Source organism: Aquarana catesbeiana, linkage group LG13 (assembly GCF_042186555.1).
Source record: "Aquarana catesbeiana isolate 2022-GZ linkage group LG13, ASM4218655v1, whole genome shotgun sequence".
NCBI classification, from domain to species: Eukaryota; Metazoa; Chordata; class Amphibia; order Anura; family Ranidae; genus Aquarana; species Aquarana catesbeiana.
In genome coordinates this window covers 84,515,448-84,543,312 of record NC_133336.1, presented here as the reverse complement: position 1 = coordinate 84,543,312, position 27,865 = coordinate 84,515,448, and the positions used below count along the sequence as shown (strand labels likewise).

At 41.3% G+C, this 27,865-nt stretch overlaps 1 protein-coding gene across 2 annotated transcripts in view; it reads right to left on the bottom strand.

Moving 5' to 3' along the window:
• LOC141117415 (deubiquitinase DESI2-like) overlaps positions 1–27,865 on the bottom strand; it is a 208,843-nt gene that overhangs the window by 41,025 nt on the left and 139,953 nt on the right. Inside the window, exon 2 of one of the 2 annotated variants that reach the window (XM_073610273.1) lies at positions 26,730–26,802. In XM_073610273.1, coding sequence (XP_073466374.1) covers positions 26,730–26,802 — 73 coding nt within the window. Of the gene's footprint in view, positions 1–1,419; positions 1,470–26,729; positions 26,803–27,865 lie in introns of those variants that run through there. The other variant, XM_073610274.1, reaches the window with a different exon arrangement.

The window sequence follows — 27,865 nt, the reverse complement described above, 5'->3', positions numbered from 1 at the left end:
ACAGTTTTACTTTAGTGCCCACAGCTCCGCTCTGGCCTTAGTCCTCAGGCTGTTTCACTGCCTCTTGCAGTCACACATGTTCTGGCTGCCTCCTGCAGCCCCTCTGACTCCTGGAGACCTCCTGCCTCTTGGTGTGGAGCAGTCTCCAACTGGGAGCCATGAGGTATTCCCATAAACTCATTATAAGGGCTGTGCTCACCTGAGCACACACCCTGCTGGTCATCTGCAAAATCTGGACACAGGGTTGGAGATCCCGTCCCACCCAAGACACTCTGGAATCTCCAAACTACAGAGCCCCATGACGGGATACCAAAACCTGGAGAAAGCTGTGAAAGCAGTTTTCTCCAGTCCACATCTATGATCTGCAGTCTTCCACCAAGCAAATGTGCACACCCTGTGTCCCCCAAACTACCAATTTTAGCGTGACAGCATCTCCTACTGTCACAATATATATATATATATATACACACCAAAAAATACTTATAAACTCATAAATGACCCATATCAAACCTTTCTTTAGGTCTTAGGCTGTAGTAATGCAGGGTGCTGTAATGACCATTGGCTGGAAACCGTAGGCAATCCAAAGGGCAGAAATTATATCAGCACACCAAGGATTTCTCAGAAGGATCCAAAGCTTTATTTACATGGTCACACAGTACACATACGGCAAAACAATACGGCCTTATATGTACTGTGTGAGCATGTAAATAAAGCTTTGGATCCTTCTGAGGAATCTTTGGTGTGCTGATGACATTTCTACCCTTTAGCTTTATGAACATGTCACATAAAAGCTTCAGCAGAGCCCTGTTTTCACAAATGGCAGTAGCTAACTATATAAATGAATGTATATTTTACAAAATGGCAAGCTGTCTCTATTTTATACTTTAGGAAAACATACATATTGTTTTATTTGACAAACGAACTGTTACATTAGTGACATTTTGCTGAAAATAACATGCTTTTGAAATGTATATCACTTTTAAAAAAAAATCTATGCCAAAACAGATGCCAGACTCAAGTTGGCAGGGTATCCTGATACTTATTCAAAGACATTTCTTCCAATGAACCTGTTATTTTCATAAATTGAAAATATAAAAATATCACAGTATTCAAGATAAACCTCCCACATCTCAAAAACAAAATTTGCGCCTTTCTTTTCCTCAGATCTTTTAATAAAGGAGAAGCAGAACTGGAAAGTGATATTAAAATCCAGACTATATTGTTGTCCTTAAAGCGTATCTCTCAGACATTTTAAACAATGTTTTTTTAAATAGAAATATAGGAACAAAAAAACAAACAAATACTCATCTCTATGCTGCAGCATCAGTGTGATGCTGCAGCTGTCCCATATCAGTTCTTAGTCTGCTGATCACACAGCTCTTGGCTTTTTCTGAGCAGAGAGAAGTGACAGTCACTTACTACTTTCCATTTTGTGCCTCCAGCGCTCAAGGGAGATCTAGGAAGGGGAGGGTGTGGGTGTAGCTGACTTTGGTTCTCAGCCCTGCGCTGAAAGGTGGAGCCAGTTGTCAGTCAGGCAGCTGAGCGGATCCTGATAATATGGTTGGGATCCTTCCAGATCCTGGAACGTCTCTGCAATGTCAGCTGACAGCAGGCAATTGCTCGCTATAAGAGGACTCTGGGTCACAGGAATGCAAAAGTAAGTGCACTCCTGTGACACAGAAAAGAAGTATGATCAAAAAAGCTTTGGCTATACTTAACCATAACAAGCTGACCTCCACCCCACACCTTTTACACCCACCCCCACCCCCCTTGAACTAGTAGCATGATTTCACAAGGAAAATAGCTAAATAACCTACATACCCCAATCAAATCATCTGGGGTCAGCTGTATACAACTGGATACAAACAAAAAAAGGAGAAGAAACAAACTACTTAAAAACAGCAACAAGCTAGTATTTCAACAGAAAATAACAAGTAATCAAAATAATTAAAGAAAATTGTAAATGGTTTATCTTGCTATCCGATGTCTTTACTAATCCTGTCTTACAATGTTAAGGGTTTAAATTCTGTCAGGAAGAGGTGGCTGGACTTAAAAGAATTTCAACAGTCGTGGGCTGATATCATTTTAATACAGGAAACCCAATTTTGTAAGGGCAGGTCCTTTAAATTTGCTTCTGATTCCACTGGGAAAGCTGGAGTGGCAGTGTTGATTAAACAGTCCTTCCCCATTCAGGTCCAATCCCCTAAGTTAGATACATACAGCCAATTCATTCTCCTCAACTGTCTATATGGGGGCAAGCCCCTTACAATTCTTTCCATATACACCCCAAATGCAGGTCAACTTGGTTTCCTATCATTTCACCTCTGCTGCAATCCTCTCATCCCTATACAGTTATGGGGGAGGGGGGACTTTAACTTACTCATGTCCCCCACCAGAGATTGGATATCTCTTCGAGGCCACCAACCTTCTAAACAGCTACTTAGACAATCTGTGCCATTCTGCCAATGGATGAGAGAACATACTGTAGGTTATTTGACTCTTGCCGTGTGAAACATTGCACTCACTGTGTATAGTGTCTTCAGACATTGACCTGATTATCTGGTCGGTCTATTCCTCTCTTGTCCTGGATTTTGAACTGGCTCCAACCAAACCCGGAACCTGCCATTGGCGCTTGAATGGCTCTTTACTCCACAATAAGGAAATTACAGCCACTCTTTCCCAGGCACTGGAGGCATTCTTTTGAAGCTTCTGCTTTGTGAGAGGCTCATAAGGCCTTTATTAGAAGGCAATATATTGCTGCCGCCTCACGTCACAAATGTTATTTAACTAAATTGTAAATGATATACTATCCCTGAAGAAGCTGCTAAGTGGCTGGACACCATCCCACAGCGCTAAATACAGGCCCTGACTGATACATGTTCTCTCTCCCCAGTGGGTGAGTTTTTATTTGCTGCAACGCACTTTTATTTTCTCTTATCTTTTATTCGTTCAGTCATTGGCTGCTGACTAAATATTACTGCCACCGATACATAATGCTCCTATCTTTATGATGGTGGAATTTAAACACAACAAGTTATTAGTCAGAACTTGGGATATACATGCATACCAGGGACCACGTTGTGTAACGGTGAACACATTGCTTGCTGTAAGCCAGTGGGCGAGGTTTGGTTTGCTGGAACGCACGTTTATTTTTTGTGTTTTTTTTTTTGTTTTGTTTTGGTTTTTTTTACCGTCTGGTTACTGGCTACTGGCGAAACATTATTACTACTGACGCACAAGGTTTTCCTCCTTATGAGTATGGGACTTAAATATAACCAAGTAATGCGGGTCAGAACTTTGTGACATATCTGCGTACCAGTGACCGCATTGTGCAGCAATGAACGCATTGCATAATATATTCCAGGGGGTGAGTTTCTTTTTGCTCCAACACACTCTTATATTTTAATTTTTTTTTTTTTTTTCTACCCTACTGGATTATGGATACTGGCTGGACACAGTTGCCGTGCTGCACGGTGCTCCACTCCTCCTGAATGTGGACTTTCAGTACAGCAAGTTATTCCTGGTCAGAACTTTATATCAAACATGCGCACCAGTATTCAAATTGCGAAGCAGTAAACATATTGCACAGGAGAACTGGCTGCGGTGCACTTCGGGATTTTAACCCACGAAGAGGAACCCTCGGCCCACATTCCATCAGGAGGGGACTGTGGGGGTCGAGATTGGAGACCCTCCCTTATTTACACTCAGGTGAACCTTCTCCACCGGCTCGCTATAACATCTAGCGGTGGATAGGCTTATTCTATTATATAGGGGACATAATCCTTACGCAGGGAAAGAGATTCCCTTTTTCCTTTTTTTATGTTTATACCTTGATAAGGTGTAGCTGGCGGGCACCACGACTGTTAAGCAGTTTGTGGACTTCCTTGCTGTGCCTCTAAGGCGCCCTGTTGGCGCACCGCCTCCCAGGGACTTAAAAAGTCATGATTTGTTTGGGTGATCAAACGCACCCGAGTTTAGGGGGTTGCGTGGGGAGGGGGGGTATGGGTTTTGTTCAACGGTACACCATAAAATCTGTCTATGTTGATGCTCATATGTTAGAACTATATTTCACAGGTTTAACAGGAGTATGGAATTTGATTGACAGCGAATCAGGAATGCTGGTTCTGCGCCTGGGTCTGGATGGAGGTCCGGAGAGCGGATTAGCCGAGATGCATACCCACTTACAAATATGGCCCCTCTTAGAGTGATATCCTGGAATGTGCGGGGGCTCAATTCCAAGCTCAAACGATCCCTTGTCTTTTCATATTTGAAAAAATATCACCCGCACATTTGCTTACTCCAGGAAACTCATCTTACGGGCTCCAGAATACTCTCCCTCAAGAAGCCCTGGGTGGGATCATATTTCCATTCCACCTATTCCTCCCACTCCCGGGGAGTTAGTGTTCTTGTGCATAAGGCGCTTCCCTTTGTGCTTCTGGACCTCCACCTGGACCTGGACGGGCAATATGTAATTTTACACGCACTATGTGACAGATTGGAAATGTTAATAGTGGGTTTGTATATACCACCACCGGCTAAGATGATGATACTGCATAAAATTCAAAATATTATCGCCAGCTACCCCACCCCCAATATAATCATAGCAGGTGATTTTAACATGACCCCAAACCCCAGTGCTGATAAATTACACCCAGGTCAGACGACCGACACAGTGCTGTCCCGGTGGGCGGAGGTGTATGGCCTTTATGATACGTGGAGATGGAAAAATCCACAGGGTAGACAATTCTCATGCCACTCTGTTACACATGCGACATTATCACGCATTGATTTAATTTATGTTACCGATCCTCTGTTATCTCGGGTGTCTGCTGTTTCCCATCTACCGCGTGGCATATCGAACCATACCCCAGTTATGCTGGATCTCTCTACGGGCTCGGCAGCTGGTGCGGGCCTATGGAGACTATCCAGATACTGGATCACCGATGAGAAACTGGAACCGCTAATGTTAATGGAACTTGGGGATTACTGGACACATAATGATCAATCAGCCTCTCCACCAATAGTATGGGATGCATTTAAGGCATATGCCAGAGGTAGGTATCAGTTTAATATCTCTAAAATTAGGAATGAGTCGAAACTGGAGCTCTCGACGGCCGAAAAAAGGGCACTAAGACTGGAGACTCAATACACAGCCTCACCCGACCAGGGCACACACTCCGATATGCTCACTGCATATAGGGAGGTGGCGCTCATTCGGGCAGCCTCTTGCCGGCGTTTCCTCCTTGCCCAGACTCAACGTATATTTGAGCAGGGCAAGCGATCGGGTAGATTGCTGGCCTGGTTGGCTACAGAACGGGCTGGTAGCTCCTGTATTGCTAATGTTAGGGATGAGGATGATACTTTGCTCTCTGAACCCGCACATATTAATGCGCGGTTCGAGAGGTATTATCAGCAACTCTATACATCCAGAGCAACATACTCCCCTGAGGAATTAAATTCGTTCCTCCTAAAAATAGACTTCCCTTCTCTAACAACAGAGGCGAGGCAGGCACTGGAAGCTCCCATAACACTGAAAGAAGTCCAGAGAGCCATTAAGTCACTTCAGGCGGGCAAAACTCCGGGACCTGACGGACTACCCACGGAATTTTACAAAACCAATTTAGATATATTAGGCCCCCACTTCCACTCTATGCTCACTAAAGCACTGACTCAGCAATGTCTCCTACCCTCAATGATGGAGGCGATAATCATTGTCATTCCAAAACCTGGGAAGGACCCGGAAATGTGCTCGTCCTACCGACTCATTTCTTTACTGAACATGGACGCCAAGATCCTTACAAAAATCTTGGTGGGCAGGTTAAACTCGGTGATACTCTCCCTCATACATGGTGACCAGATCGGATTTATGCCTGGCCAGGGTACGGATATAAATATCCGCAGACTCCATACTAACATAGTGTTACCCCGAGATCCTAAGGAGGGTGGAGTGGTGGCCTCGTTAGATGCCGAAAAGGCCTTTGACTCGGTTGAGTGGGCCTTTTTGTGGGAGGTAATGTCCAAATTTGGAATCGGGAATAAATTTATCAGCTGGGTCAAATTAGTCTACCAATCGCCAACGGCTAGAGTACGTGCGGGTGGTCTCCTCTCTCCTCCCTTCCACCTGTGTAGAGGGACAAGGCAAGGATGTCCACTGTCCCCAGGGCTCTTAGCCCTGGCCATTGAACCTATGGCTATATTACTCCGCTCGGTGAAGGGATTAGAGTCAGGGCCCCTGGTGGAACGAATTTCGCTGTACGCGGACGACACGCTTTTATAGCTAGGTGATGATACCCATTCTTTAGTTGCGGCTCTTGAAATTATAAATTATTATGGAGGTTTCTCTGGGATCAAAATTAATTGGAGTAAGTCTAGCCTGTTCAGTCTGTCTGATAATGACCCCCCCACAGCTGACCTGACCCCCCTTCGAAGAGTTACCCAGTTTAGATATCTTGGTATTGAGATACGCAGAGACCTAACCCAATATCTAACGAACAACTTATACCCAATCCTCCAAAATATTATTGCAAAATGTCAGGCCTGGAGATCGCTACCATTGACACCAGTGGGAAGGGTGAATCTATTAAAAATGACGTTCCTCCCTAAGTTCTTATATATTTTTAGGAACACCCCGGTTCCAATCCCTGTCTCTTTTTTCCACAAACTAGACGGGGTAATCTCCTCTTTTATATGGGGAGGAAAAACTCCAAGAATAGCGAAAGCCAAGCTACAACTTCCCCTATCTTCTGGAGGCCTGGCATTACCATGCTTCCAGACATATTACTGGGCGGCAGTGCTGGTCACTGTTCGCTGGTGGTTCAAACAGACTAGATCAAACCCCACGGTAAATCTTGAAGCAGCCATAATGGGTTCCTACTCAGCCCTTACGAACGTTGTCTGTAGAGGAGTAAAAGCCAGTTCACATATAACTTTACCAATGCGCACCACAATACAAGTATGGGATAAAGTCACTGCAGCCATAGCCAGAAAGGATACTATTTACCCTCACACTCCATTATGGGGTAATCCCAGACTTTCACATTTCAGGTCCATCCCAGACCCCAGTATATGGGCTAAATATGGGATAGTAAAGATTAAGCAGATTATGCCCAACGGGCAAATACTCCCATTCCCAGAACTCAAAAGGACCTATCAGCTTCCTTCGTGGATGTTATTTCGGTATCTTCAACTAAAACATGCTATGAAAGCACAATTCCCCAGAGTAGTTACAGTGGTATCAAATATGGTGGAAAGCTTCCTTACCTCACGGGGGGTAGACAAGATACTATCTTCCATATATTTACGCCTTACCTGCGGAGACGCAGAGAAGAACCCACATCTCCTACAGATGTGGAAGTCAGACATAACTGATCTCTCTGACAAACAATGGGAAATTCAAAACAAACAATGGCGATTCAAAACTATATACCGACAGTGATCTCGGCTAGGGATAGATTTATCCAACTCAAGTTCATACACAGAGCGTACTATACGCCACAAAGACTAGCGCGGATATATCCTTTGCAATCAGAACATTGTACAAAATGTCAGCAGTCGGTGGGGACGTTTTATCACGTCATCTGGGAGTGTCCTGTCATTCAGGAGTATTGGAAGAAAGTGGTTGAGGAAATTAATAGTGTCACCAACCTGTCTGTGCCCTTGGATCCTAGGATCCTTATTTTAGGAATTACAGAATTGATAACTCATTCCACGTATGACAAATTACTATTATTTTATTTATGCTTCTATGCCAGAAAAGCTCTCCTCCAACAATGGAAACTAGCGATTCCCCCCACGGTGACTCAATGGCGTGCCCTGGTAGATGCGGTGCTACCCTTATACAAACTGACGTATATGGGCCGTAAATGCCCCCAAAAATTTGATAGGGTGTGGAAACCATGGGTGACCACTAGATCACTCTCGGTTTGAGGCGGCCTCCGAAGATAGCTTAATAACTAATGATACTGCTGGGTTACATGAGTTGATTGTCCAGGCCTAGAAATATAGATAAAAACTAAGTAATGGGGATAGTCCTTGCTTGCCTACCTACTCTGGGTTGTAACGTTATGCTGGTATAAATAAGTTAGGAACCATCGGGACCTATAAATGAAGCCCTCTTCTTCCCCTTAAAGTTTTTTTTGACTGGTGAGCCTTTTTTCTAATGTGCATTTCACTAACGAGCTTAATTGATCTGTCATGATCAAGTATACGCCTAAGACGGTGCAATAGTATAACTGGGTCCAATGTAGCCCCCTTTCCTTCTTTCCTTCTTTCCCCCTTCCTCTCTCCTCTTCCCATTTCCCCCCTACCAATTATAGGTTAGGGTTATAAGCCAGCACAAATATCAGGCAGGAATGCCATGCTCCGTCTCATACTCCGGAGTAGTATTGTGTAGCATCGTCAACTTTCATTCGTCCTAATTAAATGTGATATATTATTTCTAGATAGGATACATTGCTATGATGTACTTATGATGTACCGTGTTTGTGTTTTCTTTTGTATTATTTTTGTATTTGTTATAAATAAAAAATTTTCTGTTAAAAAAAAAAAAAAAATTGTAAATGATAGGTGTTCTTCCTCAGCAGCTGTTTCAACCCTAAAGAGATTGAACCACCATGCAATGCACACGGTTGCAGGGCAGATGCAGTGTGGCCATATACAGTTAAGTGGGTTGCGTTTGGCCATGGAACTGTATGTCAAATGTGACATGTCCTTTTTTAGATGGGTGGTCTGGGAAGCAGTAACATCGTGGCACAAGTTTTACTTTTTACTCTACTTTTACTGCCGACCTGGCAATAGGTTTGGTACCAAATGTAGGTGCTTATTTTTGGGCAGAGATTGGCTTTAAAATTTCTGCCTAAAAAGCGGATACCAGAAGGTGCCTACAACTAAACTATTAGATAGAAAAACCTATTCTGTGTGCCTCCCTGACTTAGTTTAATTTTGTTACTATGAGCCTGGGTTTCCTGATTTCTGTGCTAAATCCTGTCCAATTGCAATTCCCCTCTCCAGTACAAGCATTAAAAGAGAAGTATGGCAAAACATTTTTTGGTCATACTTCTTTTGTGAGTCATAGAAGTGCACTTGCTTGTGCTCTCCTGTGACCTAGAGTCAGCTGACGTGGCAGAGCTGCTACAGGCTATGAAAGGATCCCAACCATATTTTCAGGACCTTCCCAGCTGCCTGATTGACAGTTGGCTCTGCCTCTCTGCAGCTGAGAGCCATAGCCAGCTCTGTCTGCACCTTCTCCAGCCTGGTGCTCCAGTGAGCGCTGGAGGGAAAGAGTGAAAAGCAGTGACTGATAGTCACTGCTTTCGGCTCTGAGCAGAGAGAGAGCTGAGCCATCAGCAGTCTCAGTCTTAGAGCCCATGAGGGACAGCTGTAGCATCACACCAATGATGCAGGATAGAGGTGAGTATGTAGGTTTTTTTTTTTTTTATCAACCCCATACTTCTGTTTTAAAGTAGTTTTTGAGGTGGTGGTAATTGGTACCCTTCCATATTTCATGTGCTATACCTGGCTATCCCCTAAGGTGTTTCAGGGGACGCAGTGCTGATAGCACATCTAGACATATTTGGTACAACTGCCCAGAGGCATTATTTTTGGTCCTGCACTTAAAAGTAATTTATACTTTTCTAGATAGACCCTTATGGCATGGCGGAGGTCCTCCTAATTAAGAAAACAGTTAATTGTGCTAAATCATAATTCCATTAGCTTACTCATAATTTTACGACCACAAAACAGACTATTGCCAGCAATTGAAGAAAAACAAAATTTCCTTTTGAGGAGCCTAAATCTCACATTAATTGGTGCATGGCCTATGAGAAAATGGCAGCCATACTAGATGATAGGCTAGCTAAATTTCATAAAAATTTGGGAGACCTGGATTACACACTACTTACCATCAGACTTTCACCATACCCTTCTTATTATCTAAACCTTTTTGTTGAGGCCCTCGACACTGGAAACTCGTTCCGTTGTTCTCACCTCTGGTCTTGCCTAGATACTGTCTCTTTTCTGTTTCTGTTTGCCTGCCCACAGGGTTATCTCGCTTCCTAAATAATTTTGTCTCTAATTCAAGTCCAAAGATGAAATATCTCTGGGAATGCTCTTTGTAGTGCACACTCTGGATGCTGTAACAGATTAATAACTATCCCATTGCCCTAAATAATAGTCTTATGTGGTTTTCTATTTATAACATTTTTCTATATGCAACATAATGACCGCATACTATTCTATTCTACTGTTTCCTTACCTGTTAATTGTTAGAAATTCAAGAATAACTGCTGAAACAGAAAGTTCTTATTGAGGGCATTTCTTATGAATAGGGTGAAGACAAGTAGATGGAGATTAACCAAATGTCATGGAGGTCAAGCTTCTTGAAAGAAATAGCTATAAAAGGAATTTTATTCAGGATTGAAGATTCCAACTTGAAAGTCAACTATTAATATTAAGCTGTAACTGGAAAAAGTATTAAAAGTTTTCCAAATATGTTAAGAAATACATCACCATGAACATGGATATCTGAAAGGTTTCCTGCACAAACAATACAGATTTTTTTTTTGTTTTTTTTTTTGTTCTGTTTTTTTGCTTCAGAAAGGTACATTCCAAATCAAAAGCAAACACAAATAAATATTATTTCTTTTTATATATTTTTTACTGAATTTTGTTTGCCTGGAATTCTCCTTTAAGCTACTCATTGGACTCCCAACTGAGATTAGATGGCGTTGTTCAAAATTCATGTTGCATTCATGTACAAAACCCTGTGCGACCTTTCACAGCTCTGTGTACAATAAAGAAAGTGAAAGGCACAAACAAATAGCTTTGGATTTAGGACAGTGCAGACAAATTGAGCACAATTTGTTTGTCAGGAACATTGAATAAATGACTGGAGAGAGGTGCAATTATTTTACAATGTCACGGACTGACATTTGGAAAGCCGCAGAGAAGGTGAATATAGATTAGTAGAGAGGGATAGAGAGACAGTAGACAGCGGAGCCGCTTGATAAAACGAAGCTATCAGATTAATTTATTTCTCACTTAAAAATAATTTAACTATTAGAGGTGGACAACTAGCGTCAGATCTCATGACTAAAATGTATCTTGATTCCACTGCGGCTTTTTAGGTCTTTAGATTAAAATTTCAATGCAAGAATTTTGTAATTACATACATTCCAAATTTCTGAGAACCAGGAGCACCTTGCAGTGTAAAGTATGCAGGCCAATGACACATTCCTGCGATGTACCTGTTACATGGACCAGAAGAATTGACATGCAAAAAATAATTGGTTTAATCCACAAGTGTTTTTTTTTTTTTTTTTAACCACTACTTTTCCTTTATCATGTTTTTTGCAAGGTGTGTTGAGAAAGATCAGCATAAAACTGCAGATGCTGATATTGCACGGGGATTTGATCCTTCTGGCGCATTGTTAACATCAGTTGCTCTTTGGCATGGTAGAAATGTAGTCGCAGAATCACATCTCTAGGGATGTGCTCCGATAGGAATGTCGGTTTTGGCAGGCGATGTATTCTGTCAATGGTGATCTCCAGATCTGATAGATCAGGTAGAAGAGATTTGAATAGTGAAGTGGCATAGGATCTTAAGTCAGGTTGCAGGACTGTCTCAGGGATCCCCCTAATTTTTAAATTGTTCCTCCTATTGCGGTCTTCGAGGTCTGCGATTTTGTCTTTTAACCAATCTGTGTCTCCTTCCCTTTCCTCATGGGAATCCACTAAGTCGTTGATGGTAACTGCGTATTCACCCATCTTTTGCTCTATGTGTTCAACCCGTGTTTCTACAGCTTGAAGATTAGTATTAAACTTATGCATACACTTCATCATATCTGATTGCAGTGAACTTCTCAGTGACAAGAGCATATCTTTCAGCACTGTATCTATCACTGGCTGATGCATGGTAGGAAAGGTCTCTATGGAGTCAGGGAGCTCACGTGTGTCATCCCCTGAGTCTAGGCCTGGACTTGCCGCACCAAGGGATCCTTCTCCATCCAGTCTAAACTTAGCCTTAGCAGGGCTACCCGTTGGCGGGGAGGGAGAGTATGGGTGTGGGCTGTCTGAAGGTGATCTTTTTTGCCTAAGGCTGTTCTGTGAATTCAGATGGCCGGCGGGGACGTTTGCTGGGGTAGAGGATGACCCGGCGCCATCTTGCCTACCTTCCTGTTGTTTCATGCTATAGAAGTCCGTCAGGCGCTGTGGCTTTCTTTGCTCTTTTCTTTTCCTGGACATCCTCTCTGTCTTGTCCCAGGATGAATCGCCAGCCGTGGATCGCAAAAACGGGACCCGATGGCGTGTTTTGAGCCGCTATATCCCTGTAAATCACCGGAGCTCCGGACTTATGCTGCCATCTAGCTCAAGCGCAGGCCACGCCCCCCCTTTATCATGTTTTTTTAAATGAATAAATTCAATCATTTAGTGGTCAGTTGTTTTAGTGTACAGTAATATAACACTTTGAAATAGTACATTTCTCTATAGAGGTCTTTATAGAGGTCTCTACATAAGACTAAAAAGAGGGACACATGATGAGGAAAGAGGAACAGGGAAATTTGGTTCCAAAAAAGGGATAATTCCTCCAAATCAGTGACAGTTGGGAGCTATGCAACTGTGTATTCATGTATGATAGTTACACAGAAAATGAGTTAATAAGTGGCTAGTATAGGGCAGTGGTCCCATGTGCTAATCTTGTTTTTACAAATAAAGTATTGACAAATCTTTTTTCAGGGTTGCTTATGTGTTCAGTAAAGCTCTGCATAATTACATTTACAGCACACTACTATACTTGTCACTGGCTTCTGTAAACTTTTTTTTTTTTTTTTACACATTTTTTCAATAAATCAGTAAGATCTAACTTGAAAGTAAGAATGAACACCGCGCTCAGCTATGCAGTGTGACAAATGCAAAAAACAGTATGATTCACAGTGATATAATAATGATATGATAACAGTCCCTGACCCATTTCAATGTGAGGTAAAGTGCTTGTGCGATGATCAAAAACCAGTGCTCTAATTCGGTGTGCAGACACAGGTGCCCCACATGGATATGCACTCACCCTTATGAGATGATCATCTATCACTAGAATGGTCACTTGCACTTTGTGGGGATAATGAGACCCCTAAATGATATACTCCAGGTCAGCTATACTCAGACTAGTCCTCCATAGGTGGGGAGAGAGAAATAACAGAGGGAGGCTCCCATAGTGTAAAACCGTTGGTTTATTTGTAAAAGACTGAAACATAAAAACATATACACTCACATTTTTAGGTGCCTAAAGCCCGGCACCCGGTGTGATCAGCATGTATGATGCTAGGGAACGCTGGCCAGTCTCGAGTATAGATGCTGCTGGTCCGCGGTGAGGCTTGGTTCCCTGAGATAGTGATTTCGGGCAAATATGTGGTCGCGATGACGCGATCGAATTTCAACGCGTTTCAGCCAATAGGAACGGCCGTCATCAGGAAGTTCTAAATCCGCCAACTTAAGTTTAGGCTTATATACCCATACAGGCAACAGCCTTAGTTAGAACATGTTGTGTGGTACTAGTTAATGTCCACACATGCTGTACACATGGGCACTTACAGTATTAACTTTAACTGCATAGAAAATGAATTAAAAAAACAAAATAAAACGACATTTGGATATAAAATTAACCTTTCTAGTAAATGGGTATGTCACCACGCAGTGGCAACCTAATGGTAATTACAAGTGAGGCTGCTATTATAGATAACATAAGGAGCCATCTTGTGGTTGAACCACATTGGTGCATGCATTTCCCAAATTGACTAATTACATATACAGTAAAACCTTGGTTTGAGAGTAACTTGGTTTGAGAGCATTTTGCAAGACAAGCAAAATGTTTTAATAAATTTTGCCATGATATACAAGTGATGTCTGCCATGATATACAAGTGAGCCTCTAAGTGTAGCAATATGGTTACATTTAATGAAGGTACAACATTTAGCAACTTATTGCTACACTTAGAGGTGCCTCACTTCTCTTTTATACCCTGTAAAAAAAATGCTTTGATATACAAGTGCTTTGGATTACAAGCATGTTTCTGGAACGAATTATGCTCGGAAAACAAGGTTTTACTGTAAAATGCCTCCATATTAGTTGATACTAATATGTTTTGAAGCTGGTTTGGAAATGAGTTGAAATATTTAAATGTAAAATTAGTTTAAAATAAATAATTAGTAAAAATAAGTTAAAATAAAATTAGATTGGAAAAGAATTAGATAAAAATTGGGAAATAAATAGGAAAAATTGGAAAAAATAGGTTGAACAGTGGAAGTTGATATATGTCTTAAAAGTTAATAATAAAGCAATTAAGATCCAGTTCCACATTCAACCCCTGAGGCGTCAACGTTTAGAGTTCGAATATCCATCTGGTCTCATTCTGGGCTATTCTTTTGATCATATTAGAACCCCTCCAATGCCTCTTGATACTATCAATGGCATAAAAGGTCATCTCTGCGGGGTTATTATGGTATTTGAGGCTAAAATGATTAGACACGCTATGATTGGGAAAACCATTGTGTATATTTGTGATATGCTCACTAATGCGTTTAAGTTAGGGTTTTTGATGTCCTTCCTTCGTATTGGTACACACATGTACATTCCATAACATATGTGACATTCTTTGTTCCACATGTGATGAAGTTTTTAATGGAGTACTGTCTATGTGTTTGGTGGGAAACAAATGTTAATTTTAACACTGTGGCAGAAAATGCTTTAACGCACCAATTTAATGAGTTATTGAGACAATGTATTATTCATAATGATCAGATAAAACATAAAAAGTCTTTGAAAAAATGCAGGAAAGCGAAGATGGCCAATGTTTTATGCATGTTTTTGAAAATTAAAAGCATTGCTATATCGAAAGAAGGCCAATGGTGTACTGAGAGAAAGCAATTATTGGAGCAGGTACAAAGTGTAACTAAGAATACATTAACAATAGTTGCAAAGGCAGATGCAAATGTTTGTGATCATATCGAACAATTAGTGACTGAGAAATGTGTATTGGAACAGAAAATGAATGAATTAGAGGAAACGTGTAAACAAAGAGAAAGTTACATTGCCTCTTTGAATCAGAGAGAGGCTGAGAATGAGCATATTATAATACTGCTTAGGAAGGAATTACATGAAGCCCAGTCTGCCATGGAGTTCTCCTTCGCACATGCTCAGTGCTTAGCGAAGATAGAGGCTCTGTAACAACATGTAGAAAATCCAAATGCTAGTGTTGCTGCAAGTGATGTTGCTATGGTGGGAATCAATGTTGGAGATCTGAATGTGGAATATTTAAATAAAAGTGCGGTAACTACGCTTGAAATTGATTCCGGAATTGAAATGGAAAGCGAGCCTGATCTTTTCAAGAATAGTAACACATTGATAGTGGAGACTTCTGATGAGTCCATTGCTAGTGAATACTCAGACAATGAAAGTGTAAAGTCTGTTGATTCCAATCATAGTAATGTTATGCAGCAATGTGAGTCTCCATCGCCATATGCTCAGAGAAGGGCCTATGCAAGGAGACCAGCTCTCAAATGGTTTGTTTGTAAGGAGGGGTCACATAGCTAGGTATTATTTGGTGGCTAATAATGATATGCAAAGGAAATACCCTAAAACTACACAAGGCGTTATGAAGTTTATTCTGAAAGATGGGGTAGCAATCCAAGGCACGGAGGCTATAGTAATCAAACCCATTTCCCTTTTAAGACCCAAATGCTGAGACTACAAACCGAAAATAGTCAATTAAGACAGGGAAGGCATCACTATGTAGAACAGTTGCATAAACTCAAAATGGAGGTAGCCGCATGTTCGTTCAAATATAGCACTGGAGGAAACAATGTTAGCAGCCCTTAGTGAGCTGCATGGATGGTAAGAATTTTCTGGTTAATGTTTCTTTGCTATGAATAAGGTTTAGATGTGAGTTTCAGAGATTAGCCCTTCATGTTTGAAATATTATAGAGGACCTTGATATATTTTAGTATTTTCTATATTTTTTAAGGCTAAGCCTCTGGATTGTTGTTTTTTTTAAAAAAAATTTCAGTTATGATTATTATGGTTTTTTCCCCTTCTCCTCCTCTTATTTTTATTTATTTTATTTTTTTTTATTTGTACAGTAATTTTCTTTTTTATTTGTTTATTCATTTATTTTATTTTTGTTTTGTTCAGGTGGAAAAATTGTTAGGTTTAGTCCACCTGAAAGGGGGGGTCATTGGCTATGCACTCAATTAGCAGCTGAATAGATGGTCATTGGTAGGGATGGTCCGAACATCCCCCTGTTCGGTTCACAGCAGAACATGCGAACAGGCAAAAAATTTGTTCGAACACGCGAACACCGTTAAAGTCTATGGGACACGAACGTGAAAAATCAAAAGTGCTAATTTTAAGGGTTAATATGCAAGTTATGCATATTAACATGTATCAATGCAAAAAAAAGTTTGGGGAGCAGTGATTTTAATAATGCTTAATGTGAAACAATAAAAGTGAAATATTCCTTTAAATTTCGTACCTGGGGGTGTCTATAGTATGCCTGTAAAGTGGCGCATGTTTCCCGTGTTTACAACAGTCCGAGAGCAAAATGACATTTCTAAAGGAAAAAAAAGTAATTCAAAAATACTAGCACTAGTGCCGGCAGCTATAATGAATTGTCGGGTCTCTGCAATACTCATAAAAGTCATTGAAAAAAATGGCCTGGGGTTCCCCCACAGTGCATTACCAGGCCCTTTGGGTCTGGTATGAATATTAAGGGGAACCCCAGAACCAAAATTTAAAAAAAAAATGCGTGGGGGTCCCCCCAAATTCCATACCAGGCACTTCAGGTCTGGTATGGATATTAAGGGGAACCCCGCGCCAAAAATAAAAAAACAAAATGGTGTGGGGGTCCCCCTAAAAATCCATACCAGACTCTTATCCAAGCACGCAACCTGGCAGGCCGCAGGAAAAGAGGGGGGGACAAGAGAGCCCCCCCCTGAATCGCACCAGGCCACATGCCCTCAACATGGGGAGGATGTCCCCATGTTGATGGGGACAAGGGCCTCATCCCCACAACTCTTGCCCGGTGGTTGTGGGGGTATGTGGTCAGGGGGCTTATCGGAATCTGGAAGCCCTCTTTAACAAGGGGACCCCCAGATCCCGCTACCCCTGTGTGAAATGGTGATGGGGTACCCGCCCCCTCTGACATCACGGGGAAATCCATATGGAAGTCCCCGTGAAGTCCCCCTGTGCCAGAGGGGGGCAAGGTCCCCGGGTGGCCCCGCCCTCAGTTATAGAAGAACTGTCAGAAGAACAGAAGCATCAGACAGCTAGAACCTCCCATGGATGCGGATCGTCCGGAGAACGAATCAGGGAAGAAGACGCCGGAGGAAGAGAAGACTGAAAGGAAGAAGCAGAGGATGGGAGGAAGAAGAGGAAGAAGCGGGGGAAGAACAAGATGGAGGAAGAAAACCAAATGAACACCAGAAGAAGATGGAAGAAGAAGCGGGGAAAAAAGAAGACATTAATAAAGGAATTGTCAAAAACTGTCTCTTGTGTTTTTTAACATTTTTGACACTTTTTTTGTGAAATGGTAGGGGTACGTTTGTACCCCATTACCATTTCACACGGGGGGTGGGATCTGGGGGTCCCCTTGTTAAAGGGGGCTTGCAGATTCCGATAAGCCCCCCGCTCGCAGACCCTCACAACCACCAGGCAAGGGATTTTGAGGGGGACCCCCATGCCATTTTTTGTTTAATTTTGGCGCAGGGTTCCCCTTAATATCCATACCAGACCTGAAGGGCCTGGTATGAAATTTGGGGGGACCCCCACGCATTTTTTTTAAATTTTGGTTCGGGGTTCCCCCTAATATTCATACCAGACCCAAAGGACCTAGTAATGCACTGTGGGGGAATCCCAGGCCGTTTTTTTCAATGACTTTTATGAGTATTGCAGAGACCCGACAATTCATTATAGCTGCCGGCGCTACCGCTAGTACTTTTAAATGACTTTCTTTTCCTTAGAAATGTCATTTTGCTCTCGGACTATTGTAAACACGGGAAACATGCGCCACTTTACAGGCATACTATAGACACCCCCAGGTACAAAATTTAAAGGAATATTTCACTTTTATTCATTTTTTATTTTTCATACTTTTTATTCACTTTAAGCATTATTAAAATCACTGCTCCCGAAAAAACGTCTGTTTTTAAAACGTTTTTTTCCATTGATACATGTCCCCTGGGGTAGAACCCAGGTCCCCAAACACTTTTTATGACAATAGCTTGCATATTAACATTTAAAATTAGCACTTTTGATTTCTCCCATAGACTTTTAAAGGGTGTTCAGCGGCTTTCAAATTTGCCGCGAACAGCCCAAATTGTTTGCTATTCGGCGAACGGGTGAACAGCCAATGTTCAAGTCAAACTCATGTTCGACCTGAACAGACAGCCCATCCCTAGTCATTGGCTATGTCCTCAATTAGCAACTGAATACATTTTGTTTAAGACAAGAGTTGGTAGGAAGCCATTCTAGCCGCTGGAGTTATTGTTGTTTTTTTCTTTGCTTTTATTTTCTTAAAAAAAAAAAAACAAGTTGGGAAGCACAGCACGTTAAGACCATTATGGACTGTTCCATAGGAGCTGTTTCTAAAGTACATGTTGGAAAACGCAACACGTTAAGACAGTTACAGACTGTTCCATAGGAACTGGTTGTGAAACACATGTTGGGAAGCACAATGCATTAAGACAGTTATGAACTGTTCCATAGATGTCTGAAGAAGGGTGATATGCACCCTTTAGGCGCAAAGCGGAATAAGTTGGAAGCCAACTTGTTCTATTTCATAATACAAGAGGTGTGTCATGGTTATGCAATAGAGTTTTCTGTCAGCCTACCTGTCTCCATGTGTTGATCTCTAAAGACCAGCTGCCTCTCACCTGACTGGTTTTATAACCTCTCCTCTAAGCATGGCCCCACCCCAGGCCCTATCAGTGAACCCTATATTAACCTGTGCACTGCAAGCCAGCAGGGCTGATCAACCATTGTGTGTTAGCTTTCGTGTGTACATGCTGTGTTTCCTACGTCTGATTCCAGTTACCGACTTTGGCCTGTTCTTAACTATTCCTGTCTGCTCGTGACCCTGACCTTTGGCGTGTCCCTGACCATCCCTGTTTGCCTGTGACCCTGAACCTTGGCGTGAACTCTGTTGTCCTTGTCTGCTTGTGGCCCCGACCTTGGCTTGTCCCTTACTTTCCTTGTTGTTCCAGCCTGCTGCCTCCTTCCTCTTCTCCTGTAGTCTACCGTGAGCGTGAGCTGTGAGACCCTGGGGGCCACGACCTGGAGCCAGACTGCAGCGCAGTCCATCCTTACCACTAAAGGCTCTGGTGAACACCTGCTGGCTCTTAGACTCCGCGCCCTGGGGAATCTATGCTCTAGCTCCCAGTGGGATCTGTGTCAGTGATCCAGTAAACCTTCTTCCTGAACCTCCCAGGGTTCAATCCGCAGCAGTCAGTCCTAGGGTCCACTACCTAGCGGTGCACTTCTGACTCCTACAGAGTGCATTTGTCACCTAGCCTCAAGGTGACCTGACAAGGTGTTTGAAATATGAACTATGGCTATACTAAGCCTCTGCATTCTTGGTGGCTGTCTGGAATGTAACAAGTTGCAAATCAAAGCTTTGTAGCGTATCAGAATCTTCATCTGAAAGAAGAAGTGAGGCCTCTATCAAGGCTGAACAAAAGCTTGGCTCCTGATCGACTGGTGTGATAACACTATGCAAGCAAGCTTGGACACTAGTTGGGGAGGGGTCAGGACGGCACGACAAGACATCTTGTAAGCTAAGGAGGACGCTCGTATCATCCCGAAACCACCCTGGTATAACCTGCTACAGGTTCATCATAGAATGGTGCAATGACGCACCTGATAAATGTGAGTACCCCAGATGGGGATCTTTGCTTTAGTGAAATAAATTGTTTAAAATGTCATAGCAAAATTGAGTTTTTCCTTTCACATATCCCGGATAACTATGCTGAGAAACCCAGGAGCCTGACATTTTAAAGAGCCCAGAGGTGGTTCACATGCGTGCTTTGACTTAGCTTAATCGCAAAGTCGCACACTCCAAGGTGAGCATTTACTACCTAAGGGGGGGCACCTGAGTGAAGACACCCCAACACGTCTTGGATCACACTTTTTATTGTTCCTGAATTACCCGAACTTTTATCACGTTTCTAGAGACGCTGTTGGATGTGATTTGGATGCGATTTATATGCACATGAGCACTTTGTATTATGATCTGAATCACATATCCCCTGCAGTGTTGTTTATTTTCAGCACGGTCATTTACGACATATTTGGACGCTATATATTGCACAGGAGCACTTTTGCTATGTATTATTTATTGACAGTTATGCACAAGTCAATTTAAATTGATTTTGTGTGTATATCATATCCATTTATTAGTTATATTAATTTGATTAATTTTACACAGTTTTAGTATACACTACAATCTATATAATTTTTAGCATAGTGTATTCAATTAATATATTTATCTTTGCACAATATATGTGACGTGTTCAACGCTAGCAGCTTTTAGATAATTTATTTATCTTTCACGATACATGTGACAGGCTTAATACCATTAGTCTTTGGGTTATTTAAACCACTTTAAGCATCTAGACAGTGGTGGCTCGCAGGATTTCTTTCTATTTAAGCTTCAAAAAGGGCCATGGCTGACAAGATGATGGATGAATGTCCTGCTACAGAAGATCAAAGGGCCAGCTATGAACTGCCCCTAGAGGCCAATACAGCAGGACGGACAGAAATATAATATATTAAAAGGATTACCTCTTGGCAATATCTCGTTGGACAGGAGGCTAGTGGGGTGTCATTACGAGTGGGTCTGAATGAATGTATAAAAAAGTACACACAGAAGGGAAATCGTCCCTTTTCCACTCTTGGTTCCTGCCTGATGGCTCTCTGAGCCTCATGGCTCTCTCTGTTACCATCTTGAGCCCAGCTGATGAGACCATGTGTAGGGGACAGCCTTGCGATAAGTATCTTTGACATTCTTTTGTTATATGCTCTATAGTATTTTCATGTAAGCATTTTCCTATTTTCTTGGGAAATAAATAAGAAGTTGTTTTATTAAGCAGTGTGTTTGTTTTCATAGCTAATATTATCAACAGTAACATTATCAGCGTTTTAATAGACTAGCTAACTATAGGAATAGACAAATTAATACATATATGGAATAAATAGAGGGAATCTGTAACCACCCTTGGATAATATTTATTTTAGAAGTTATTTTATTAATTGTTACATTTATTTTTTGGACACATTCACTCAGAGATGGGACTGAAGAAAGAATTGGGATGAGCATAGTCAGAATATTCGATAAATCTTGTCAAGGCTGAGGTGGTATTGGGAGTTGAAAAGTGAAAACACAAAAGTAAAAGGAAGTACAAAGGAAAACACAGCTAAGACCATGGTTATGAAGAATATAAATAGTTTAGCAGAATACGTAAACTGCTGAATATTCAGATAGGGAGTAACTGTAACTTACAGTTTACTCAACAGGTTCAAAGTTATAAGCAATATTGCAAGAGGGAAGGATGGCAAAGAACATACTTCAGGAACCATAAAACAGACGGAGACAGAAAATGCAGTAAACATCACACCTTTTATTAAAATGGTAAAAATGGTACAACTGGTAAACATAGTCAAAACATAGCCAAATCGGGTAGTCAGACCAAGCCAGGAAATCAGGGAGCCAGAGATCAGCGTAGTCAGAGGCAGAAGACAGGATCAGGAACCAGAAGGGACGTCAGCCAGGCAAGTCTTTAACAGGGACGAAACAGAGAGTCTCTAGATATGTTTGACCAAGGCGAAGGCAATCAATGAAATGAACCAGACAGTTTAAATAGCCATGAGGGGCTGGCTGTGGGCTTGACTGACGAGCAGGAGATGATCAACAGGTGAGCCACTGTGGAATGATGAGTTCTGGCAATTAACCGGCAGCTGAACAACCTGAGCACAGAGAAGGAAGGACTGAGAGCCCAGCCCTGACACATACATACACTTAAAAATAATACAAAACAGATTATTAAAGCTGCACAAACATTGAATCTTCACAGAAATGTTTCTGTGGACCAACCAGGGTAACATACTTGCACAGCATAGTCTCTGTAAGATTTTATAACAAGGGAGAGTCAAGCTAAGAATCTCTATTTTAGTAAAACAGTTCAAAAACAAACAGCTACATGTGATTAACCCCATAAACAGCAACCCTCTCAGTGAAGTCCAAGGAAGTTCTGGTAACACTGGTGAACAGCTGGAGGAATCCAAGGACAAAGGGTCACCCCTCAGCAAATGCAGTACTCTGGTTGCAAATGGGAAAGGGCTCCACACAGTAGATGGGTCTGAAGATGCTGCATGTTATTAGATTCCCACCTAGTTGCAAGTCACTTGCCCAGCTACCTCTGCCTCATCAGGTGTGGCCTCTTTGAGCTTCTGAGAGGGAAGTTGTGTAACCTATCTTCCCTATGGGGTACAGGAACCCAGGGAGTTGTAGACAATTGATTTCACAGGGCCTATGTCTGCATTTGAGCATGATAAGTAATGGGCAATCTGCAATAACAATAGCTAAGGGCATGTGGTAGGAGATTGAATACATGAAATAAAACACAATAATATAGCAAACACAGTATTGTATAAAACAGAAAAGTGTTTAGCAAAATACACTCTAGGGATCCCCAGTAACAGCACATGAAACAAGTAGGGGAAGAGAAGAGTAAGCACATTTAATGAGCAGACACAATGCATGAATAGGGGCTAACAGATATGATATAATTATAATTAAAAAAGTGCTACGCTAAAAAGTGCCTGTGTGTTTAATACACATGTATACACACGCTATACTATGTCTGTTGTAAACCACATAAAAACTATTATAATGACACCACTAGCTCAATTTGGTGTAACTCTGTGCTCAATTATATTGCAGCGTGTGAACTACTAATTGATTAGTATGTCTGCTTATCCTTATATCCACACTCTACTACTGCCTATAGAAAATCACATGCATATGGTGCTAATGAGTGCCATGATTAATTATTTATTAAAGTGATTCTGTGCAACAAAATTAAATATATACATTAATACTCAAATACCAACATCTGTAATAAAATAAATACAATATATATGTGCTTAAAATATTCAAAAACGTGTTCCCATGCACTAAGAAGTGCTATTTTGCTTGATTCACAAGCTGACATGCATTATATATACAGTCCATTCACAGTTCAAAACATCCAAAGCAACTGGTGATGGCAAACCGTGTCCTTGTGTCCACTCTGGTGCTCCCCCCTTCAGTATATGCGCTCACCTTAGAGCGTGTGACCCTGCAATTAAGCCTGGTTAAAACACACATATGAACCACCTCTGGGTTCAGTGTTTATGTTGAAATCCTGGGCTGGTTGCTGGTAAAGTGTTCCACATGTGTATGATGAAAAAAACTCGATAGTGTGATATCGTTTAAACAATTTATTGTATATATAAAACTTAGCCCCTACTGCAGAGTACTCACATTTCGTGGGTGCTACAGTGAACCACTCTTTACAAGCTCAGGGTTACTGCTGAAGTACTGTGTCATTTTCTTTAGCTCACAACGCTCCACTGCCTCCTGCACCATCCTGTCCCCTGGGGGGGGGGGGGGAGCTCTTGTTAGATGAAGTAAATAACCAACCAAAGTATAGTAACAACCCAGGGGAACCTGTCATGCATCTGTGATCCAATATTGGAGTACTAGAATTATTTGGGTGCACCATAGCAGCAACACTGTATAGTAGTTTTGTTCCCTCAAAGTTAATATTTATACATCCTGATACAGCAGGATGTAAAATCAAAAGGACCCTGGATTACCATATCGTGATTTAGACATATTGATAACATGGTCAGTGCGAAAGAGAAAGTTTCTGTTTACTTGTAATACATTTTTTAACACATATCTTTTTTAATCTTCATGCTCAATGGTGAATGGGTATGAAGACTCCAGGGAGCTTGGAAGTATGTATTGCTGCCTGCTAGCACCTGAGTTCTGCTTGTTCCTACAATGTGCAAAAAATGTGCACAACAGGTTTTGGATGCGCTCCTGTTCTTTGATTGTGTTTTTCTTGGAGTCCAAAACATACTGGTAAATTAACTGCCTTCTACTAATTTAAGGCTGGGTTCACACTAAAACACGTAGCAGCTCACAGCAGGAGTCGGGTGCTTCTCCATTTACCGTTTCAGGTTCAACTTCAGCCCGAATTTTGGGCTGAATTTGAAACGGACAAAAAGACGCACGGGGCTCCTGTGCAATTCACACCAGGGCCGCTGTGGAGATGTGTGAACCGGCTCCATAGAGAGCCAGTCACAATCTCCTGCTATGCGAATTGGATGCGGGAAACCCACATCCAATTCGCATAAGTGTGATCCCAGCCTAACTTTATAAGCTTTGTCTGACAAGCTTGTACAGGCTCTAATGGGATGGATATTTTCTATAGAGCTATGGAATATATGGACATTTGTAAGCACTATATAAATGCATAAAATCATTAAGTTTAGAATGTCTAAGCTTCTCTCCTCTGGAGCCCGAGGAATAAGAATGAGGTTAAGGTTGAACATGAGTTTGACCTGAACCCAGCCCGTTTGCTGTTTGATGAATGGATGAATGAACTAGTCATACTTGGCCAGTTCGCATGCCCGAACCCCAGCTGATGATTTAAAACATATATTCATGAACTACCACAACATTAAAGATGCCCATAGCACTGGTGTTTCTAAACAGATCAACTGGGAATTCGCCAAGACATCATGACCCTATTTGGTCATTGATCTCACCCAGCAAACTCGCCTGTTTTGTTTGCATACAGCAGCTGCCAGAAATCTGGCATTTTGTTGTTTTTTTTGGAAAAATCTTTTTTAATGATTTTCATGGTGTAGTACACATACAACTGCCACGCAGGGGCAAGACCAAATGGTCTCAGTTCACATCTACATTTAAAACATGAACAAAACTACTGAAAACAAAACCTAAACTACTTCTCAATAAGGAGAGTGGGATCTGCTCAGGAGTAGCAAGGCTCAAACAAAGGTGAAAAGGATATAGAACATAGTAACAATTCTATGACAGAGTGTTAATCAAGGCCTACACATTAAATTGTATCATTCGACTCGTTGATTGCTGTAGAAGTGTCATCTAGCCAGCATGACCAGATATTTTGAAACTTATGGGGACACCCACTGCTGGCATATGTAGTTTTGTAAAGAGGTAAACTGACATTAATCAGTCCCTTTCCTAAAAGGAATGGTAGGAGGCGATGTTTTCTTCCAATTCATCGTGATGGCTTTGCGGGCATAAAATAACAAGAGACTAATGAGTGTTCTCCTGGCCACTGTAATTATCAGCTGAACCACCAGCCCCAGCAGACAGTATTTTGGGTCTCTTGGCACAGGTATTCGTATTAGATGACTAAATACTGCTAGGACCCCCTGCAAATATTGCATTATTTCCGGGCAGGTCCACAAAATGTGAAGGAATTGGCCATGTTGAAATCTGGCATTTTGTGGTGGTAGTGTGACAGGTGAACATCATCAGGCAGTGGGTCATTGTGTCAGTTGGTCAAGATCGTTAAGCAGCAGGTCATCATGATTCACGAGGATCACAGTGATTCATGAGGATCAACATGATTTTTTCACAGTGTGGGTTTTTTTTGGGGGGAATGAGTAACAAGAGTGTAAAGTTCTAAGTTTAAAAAAAAAAAGAAATTAAAAAATGACATGCCAAATGTGGCAAAGGAAGAGGGGAGGAGGACCTAAAGTGGAACTTCCCCTTTGGGTGAAGTTCCGTTTTAACTATTTATATGCATTGTAAGGAACAGTTATGTGGTAGAATGGAGCCCTTTGCCAGTTCAACTTACCTACCTCTATTACACAATTCTTCTTCCTAACTCCCTCAAGTACTTCTTTGGCAATGGAGGTGCCGCATCAGCATTACAACAGCCTGGTTTGTTGAGAGGACACCACCTGTCCTTGTGTCCTATTCTCTGATGAAATTTGAATAGGCTCAATTCACACAGATAAGTTCACTCAACTTTAATAATCACGTTGCAGTACTTACATTTCATGGAGATCAATATAATAAGAAATGTAATCAAACAGACTATGAGGAAGCATAGGGCTTGCCCTGCTGCAGGCATTGGGGTGCAGGCATTGGGGTGTAACCTATATCTACTGAGATATGTCTGACAGAACCTGAGATATGCCTAACAGAAGCATATTTTCCAGATGACAGCTTCAATGGTGACAGTATTAAGCCTTGCAGCGGTATTAACGATGGAATTATCTATCTATCTATCTATCTATCTATCTATCTATCTATCTATCTATCTATCTATCTATCTATCTATCTATCTATCTATCTATCTATTTATCTATCTAGGACCCATGTCTTCGACCAACACAACAATTTTAATTGTTCAATTAAACTTATTTGTACTCATCTCTGCTTGTAAGTCAAGTGAGGAACAAAGACCTAATGGAAAGGTGGACATCACTAGAATAGAATAATTTGTCGTTCTTTATCAAAATCAAAACATTTTAAGTCCACCTCTGATCTGCTGACCCCTGTTGAACATATGTGCATATTTGATAACAAAATACAAACATTTTTATTTGAGAACAAATGTCCTAAACACATGATGAAATCTTACCTCTGCCATAGATTTCTATCCCTGAATGAAATACTCCTATGCCCAAGGTTGACGTATATTCATTTATCCAATACTGAAAGAGAAAAAAATGGATTATCATTGGGTGAAAAAGGGAAATATTTTCATTTTGAAACTGGAATAGTCTATTGCATTTTATGGAAAAAAATATTGATTGCATATAAATTAGTACAATCATTTTTATTTAAATATTTACGATGTTTCCTATTCAGGGCAAAGTGACAGTGGTTCTGTACAGATCCCTTGCCCCCTAAACCACTGATACTTACCTTGGAAGGACGCTCTTGATACTCTTTCCTTTGTTACAGCCTGCACCAGAATACCCTTTGTTGGCTGGAGAGTATTAGTGGATCAGAGCACATGTCAATTTTTATTTTTCAGTAAAACACATCAAATTGCAGCGCAAATGATACCAATGTGAGCAGCAGCAAAAAATGTGCTAGATATACACAAAGCAATACAGTGCATCCCGAAAGTATTCACAACGCTTCACTTTTTTCACATTTTGTTATGTTACAGTCTTTTTTGAAAATGGATTAAATTCATTATTTTCTTTAAAATTTTACAAACAATACCCTGTAATAACAACGTGAAAGAAGTTTTTTTGAAATCTTTGCAAATTTATAAAAAATAAATAAAAATCGAAAAAAAATCACATGTACATAAGTATTCACAGCCTTTGCTCAACACTATGTTGAAGCACCTTTGGCACCAATTACAGCCTCAAGTCTTTTTAAGTATAATGCTACAAGCTTTGTACACCTATTTTTGGGCAGTTTCTCCCATTTACATTTACAGGACCTTTCAAGCTCCATTAGGTTGGATGGGGAGCGTAGGTGCACAGCCATTTTCAGATCTCTCCAGAGATGTTCAATCGGGTTCAAGTTTGGGCTCTGGCTGGGCCACTAAAGGACATTCACAGAGTTTTCCCGTAGCCACTCTTTTGTTATCTTGGCTGTGTGTTTAGGGTCGTTGTCCTGTTGGAAGATAAACCTTGCCCCAGTCTGAGTTCCAGAGCACTCTGGAGCAGGTATTCATCAAGATGTATCTGTACATTGCTGCATTCATCTTTCCCTTGATCCTGACTAGTCTCCGAGTTCCTTCCGCTGAAAAACATC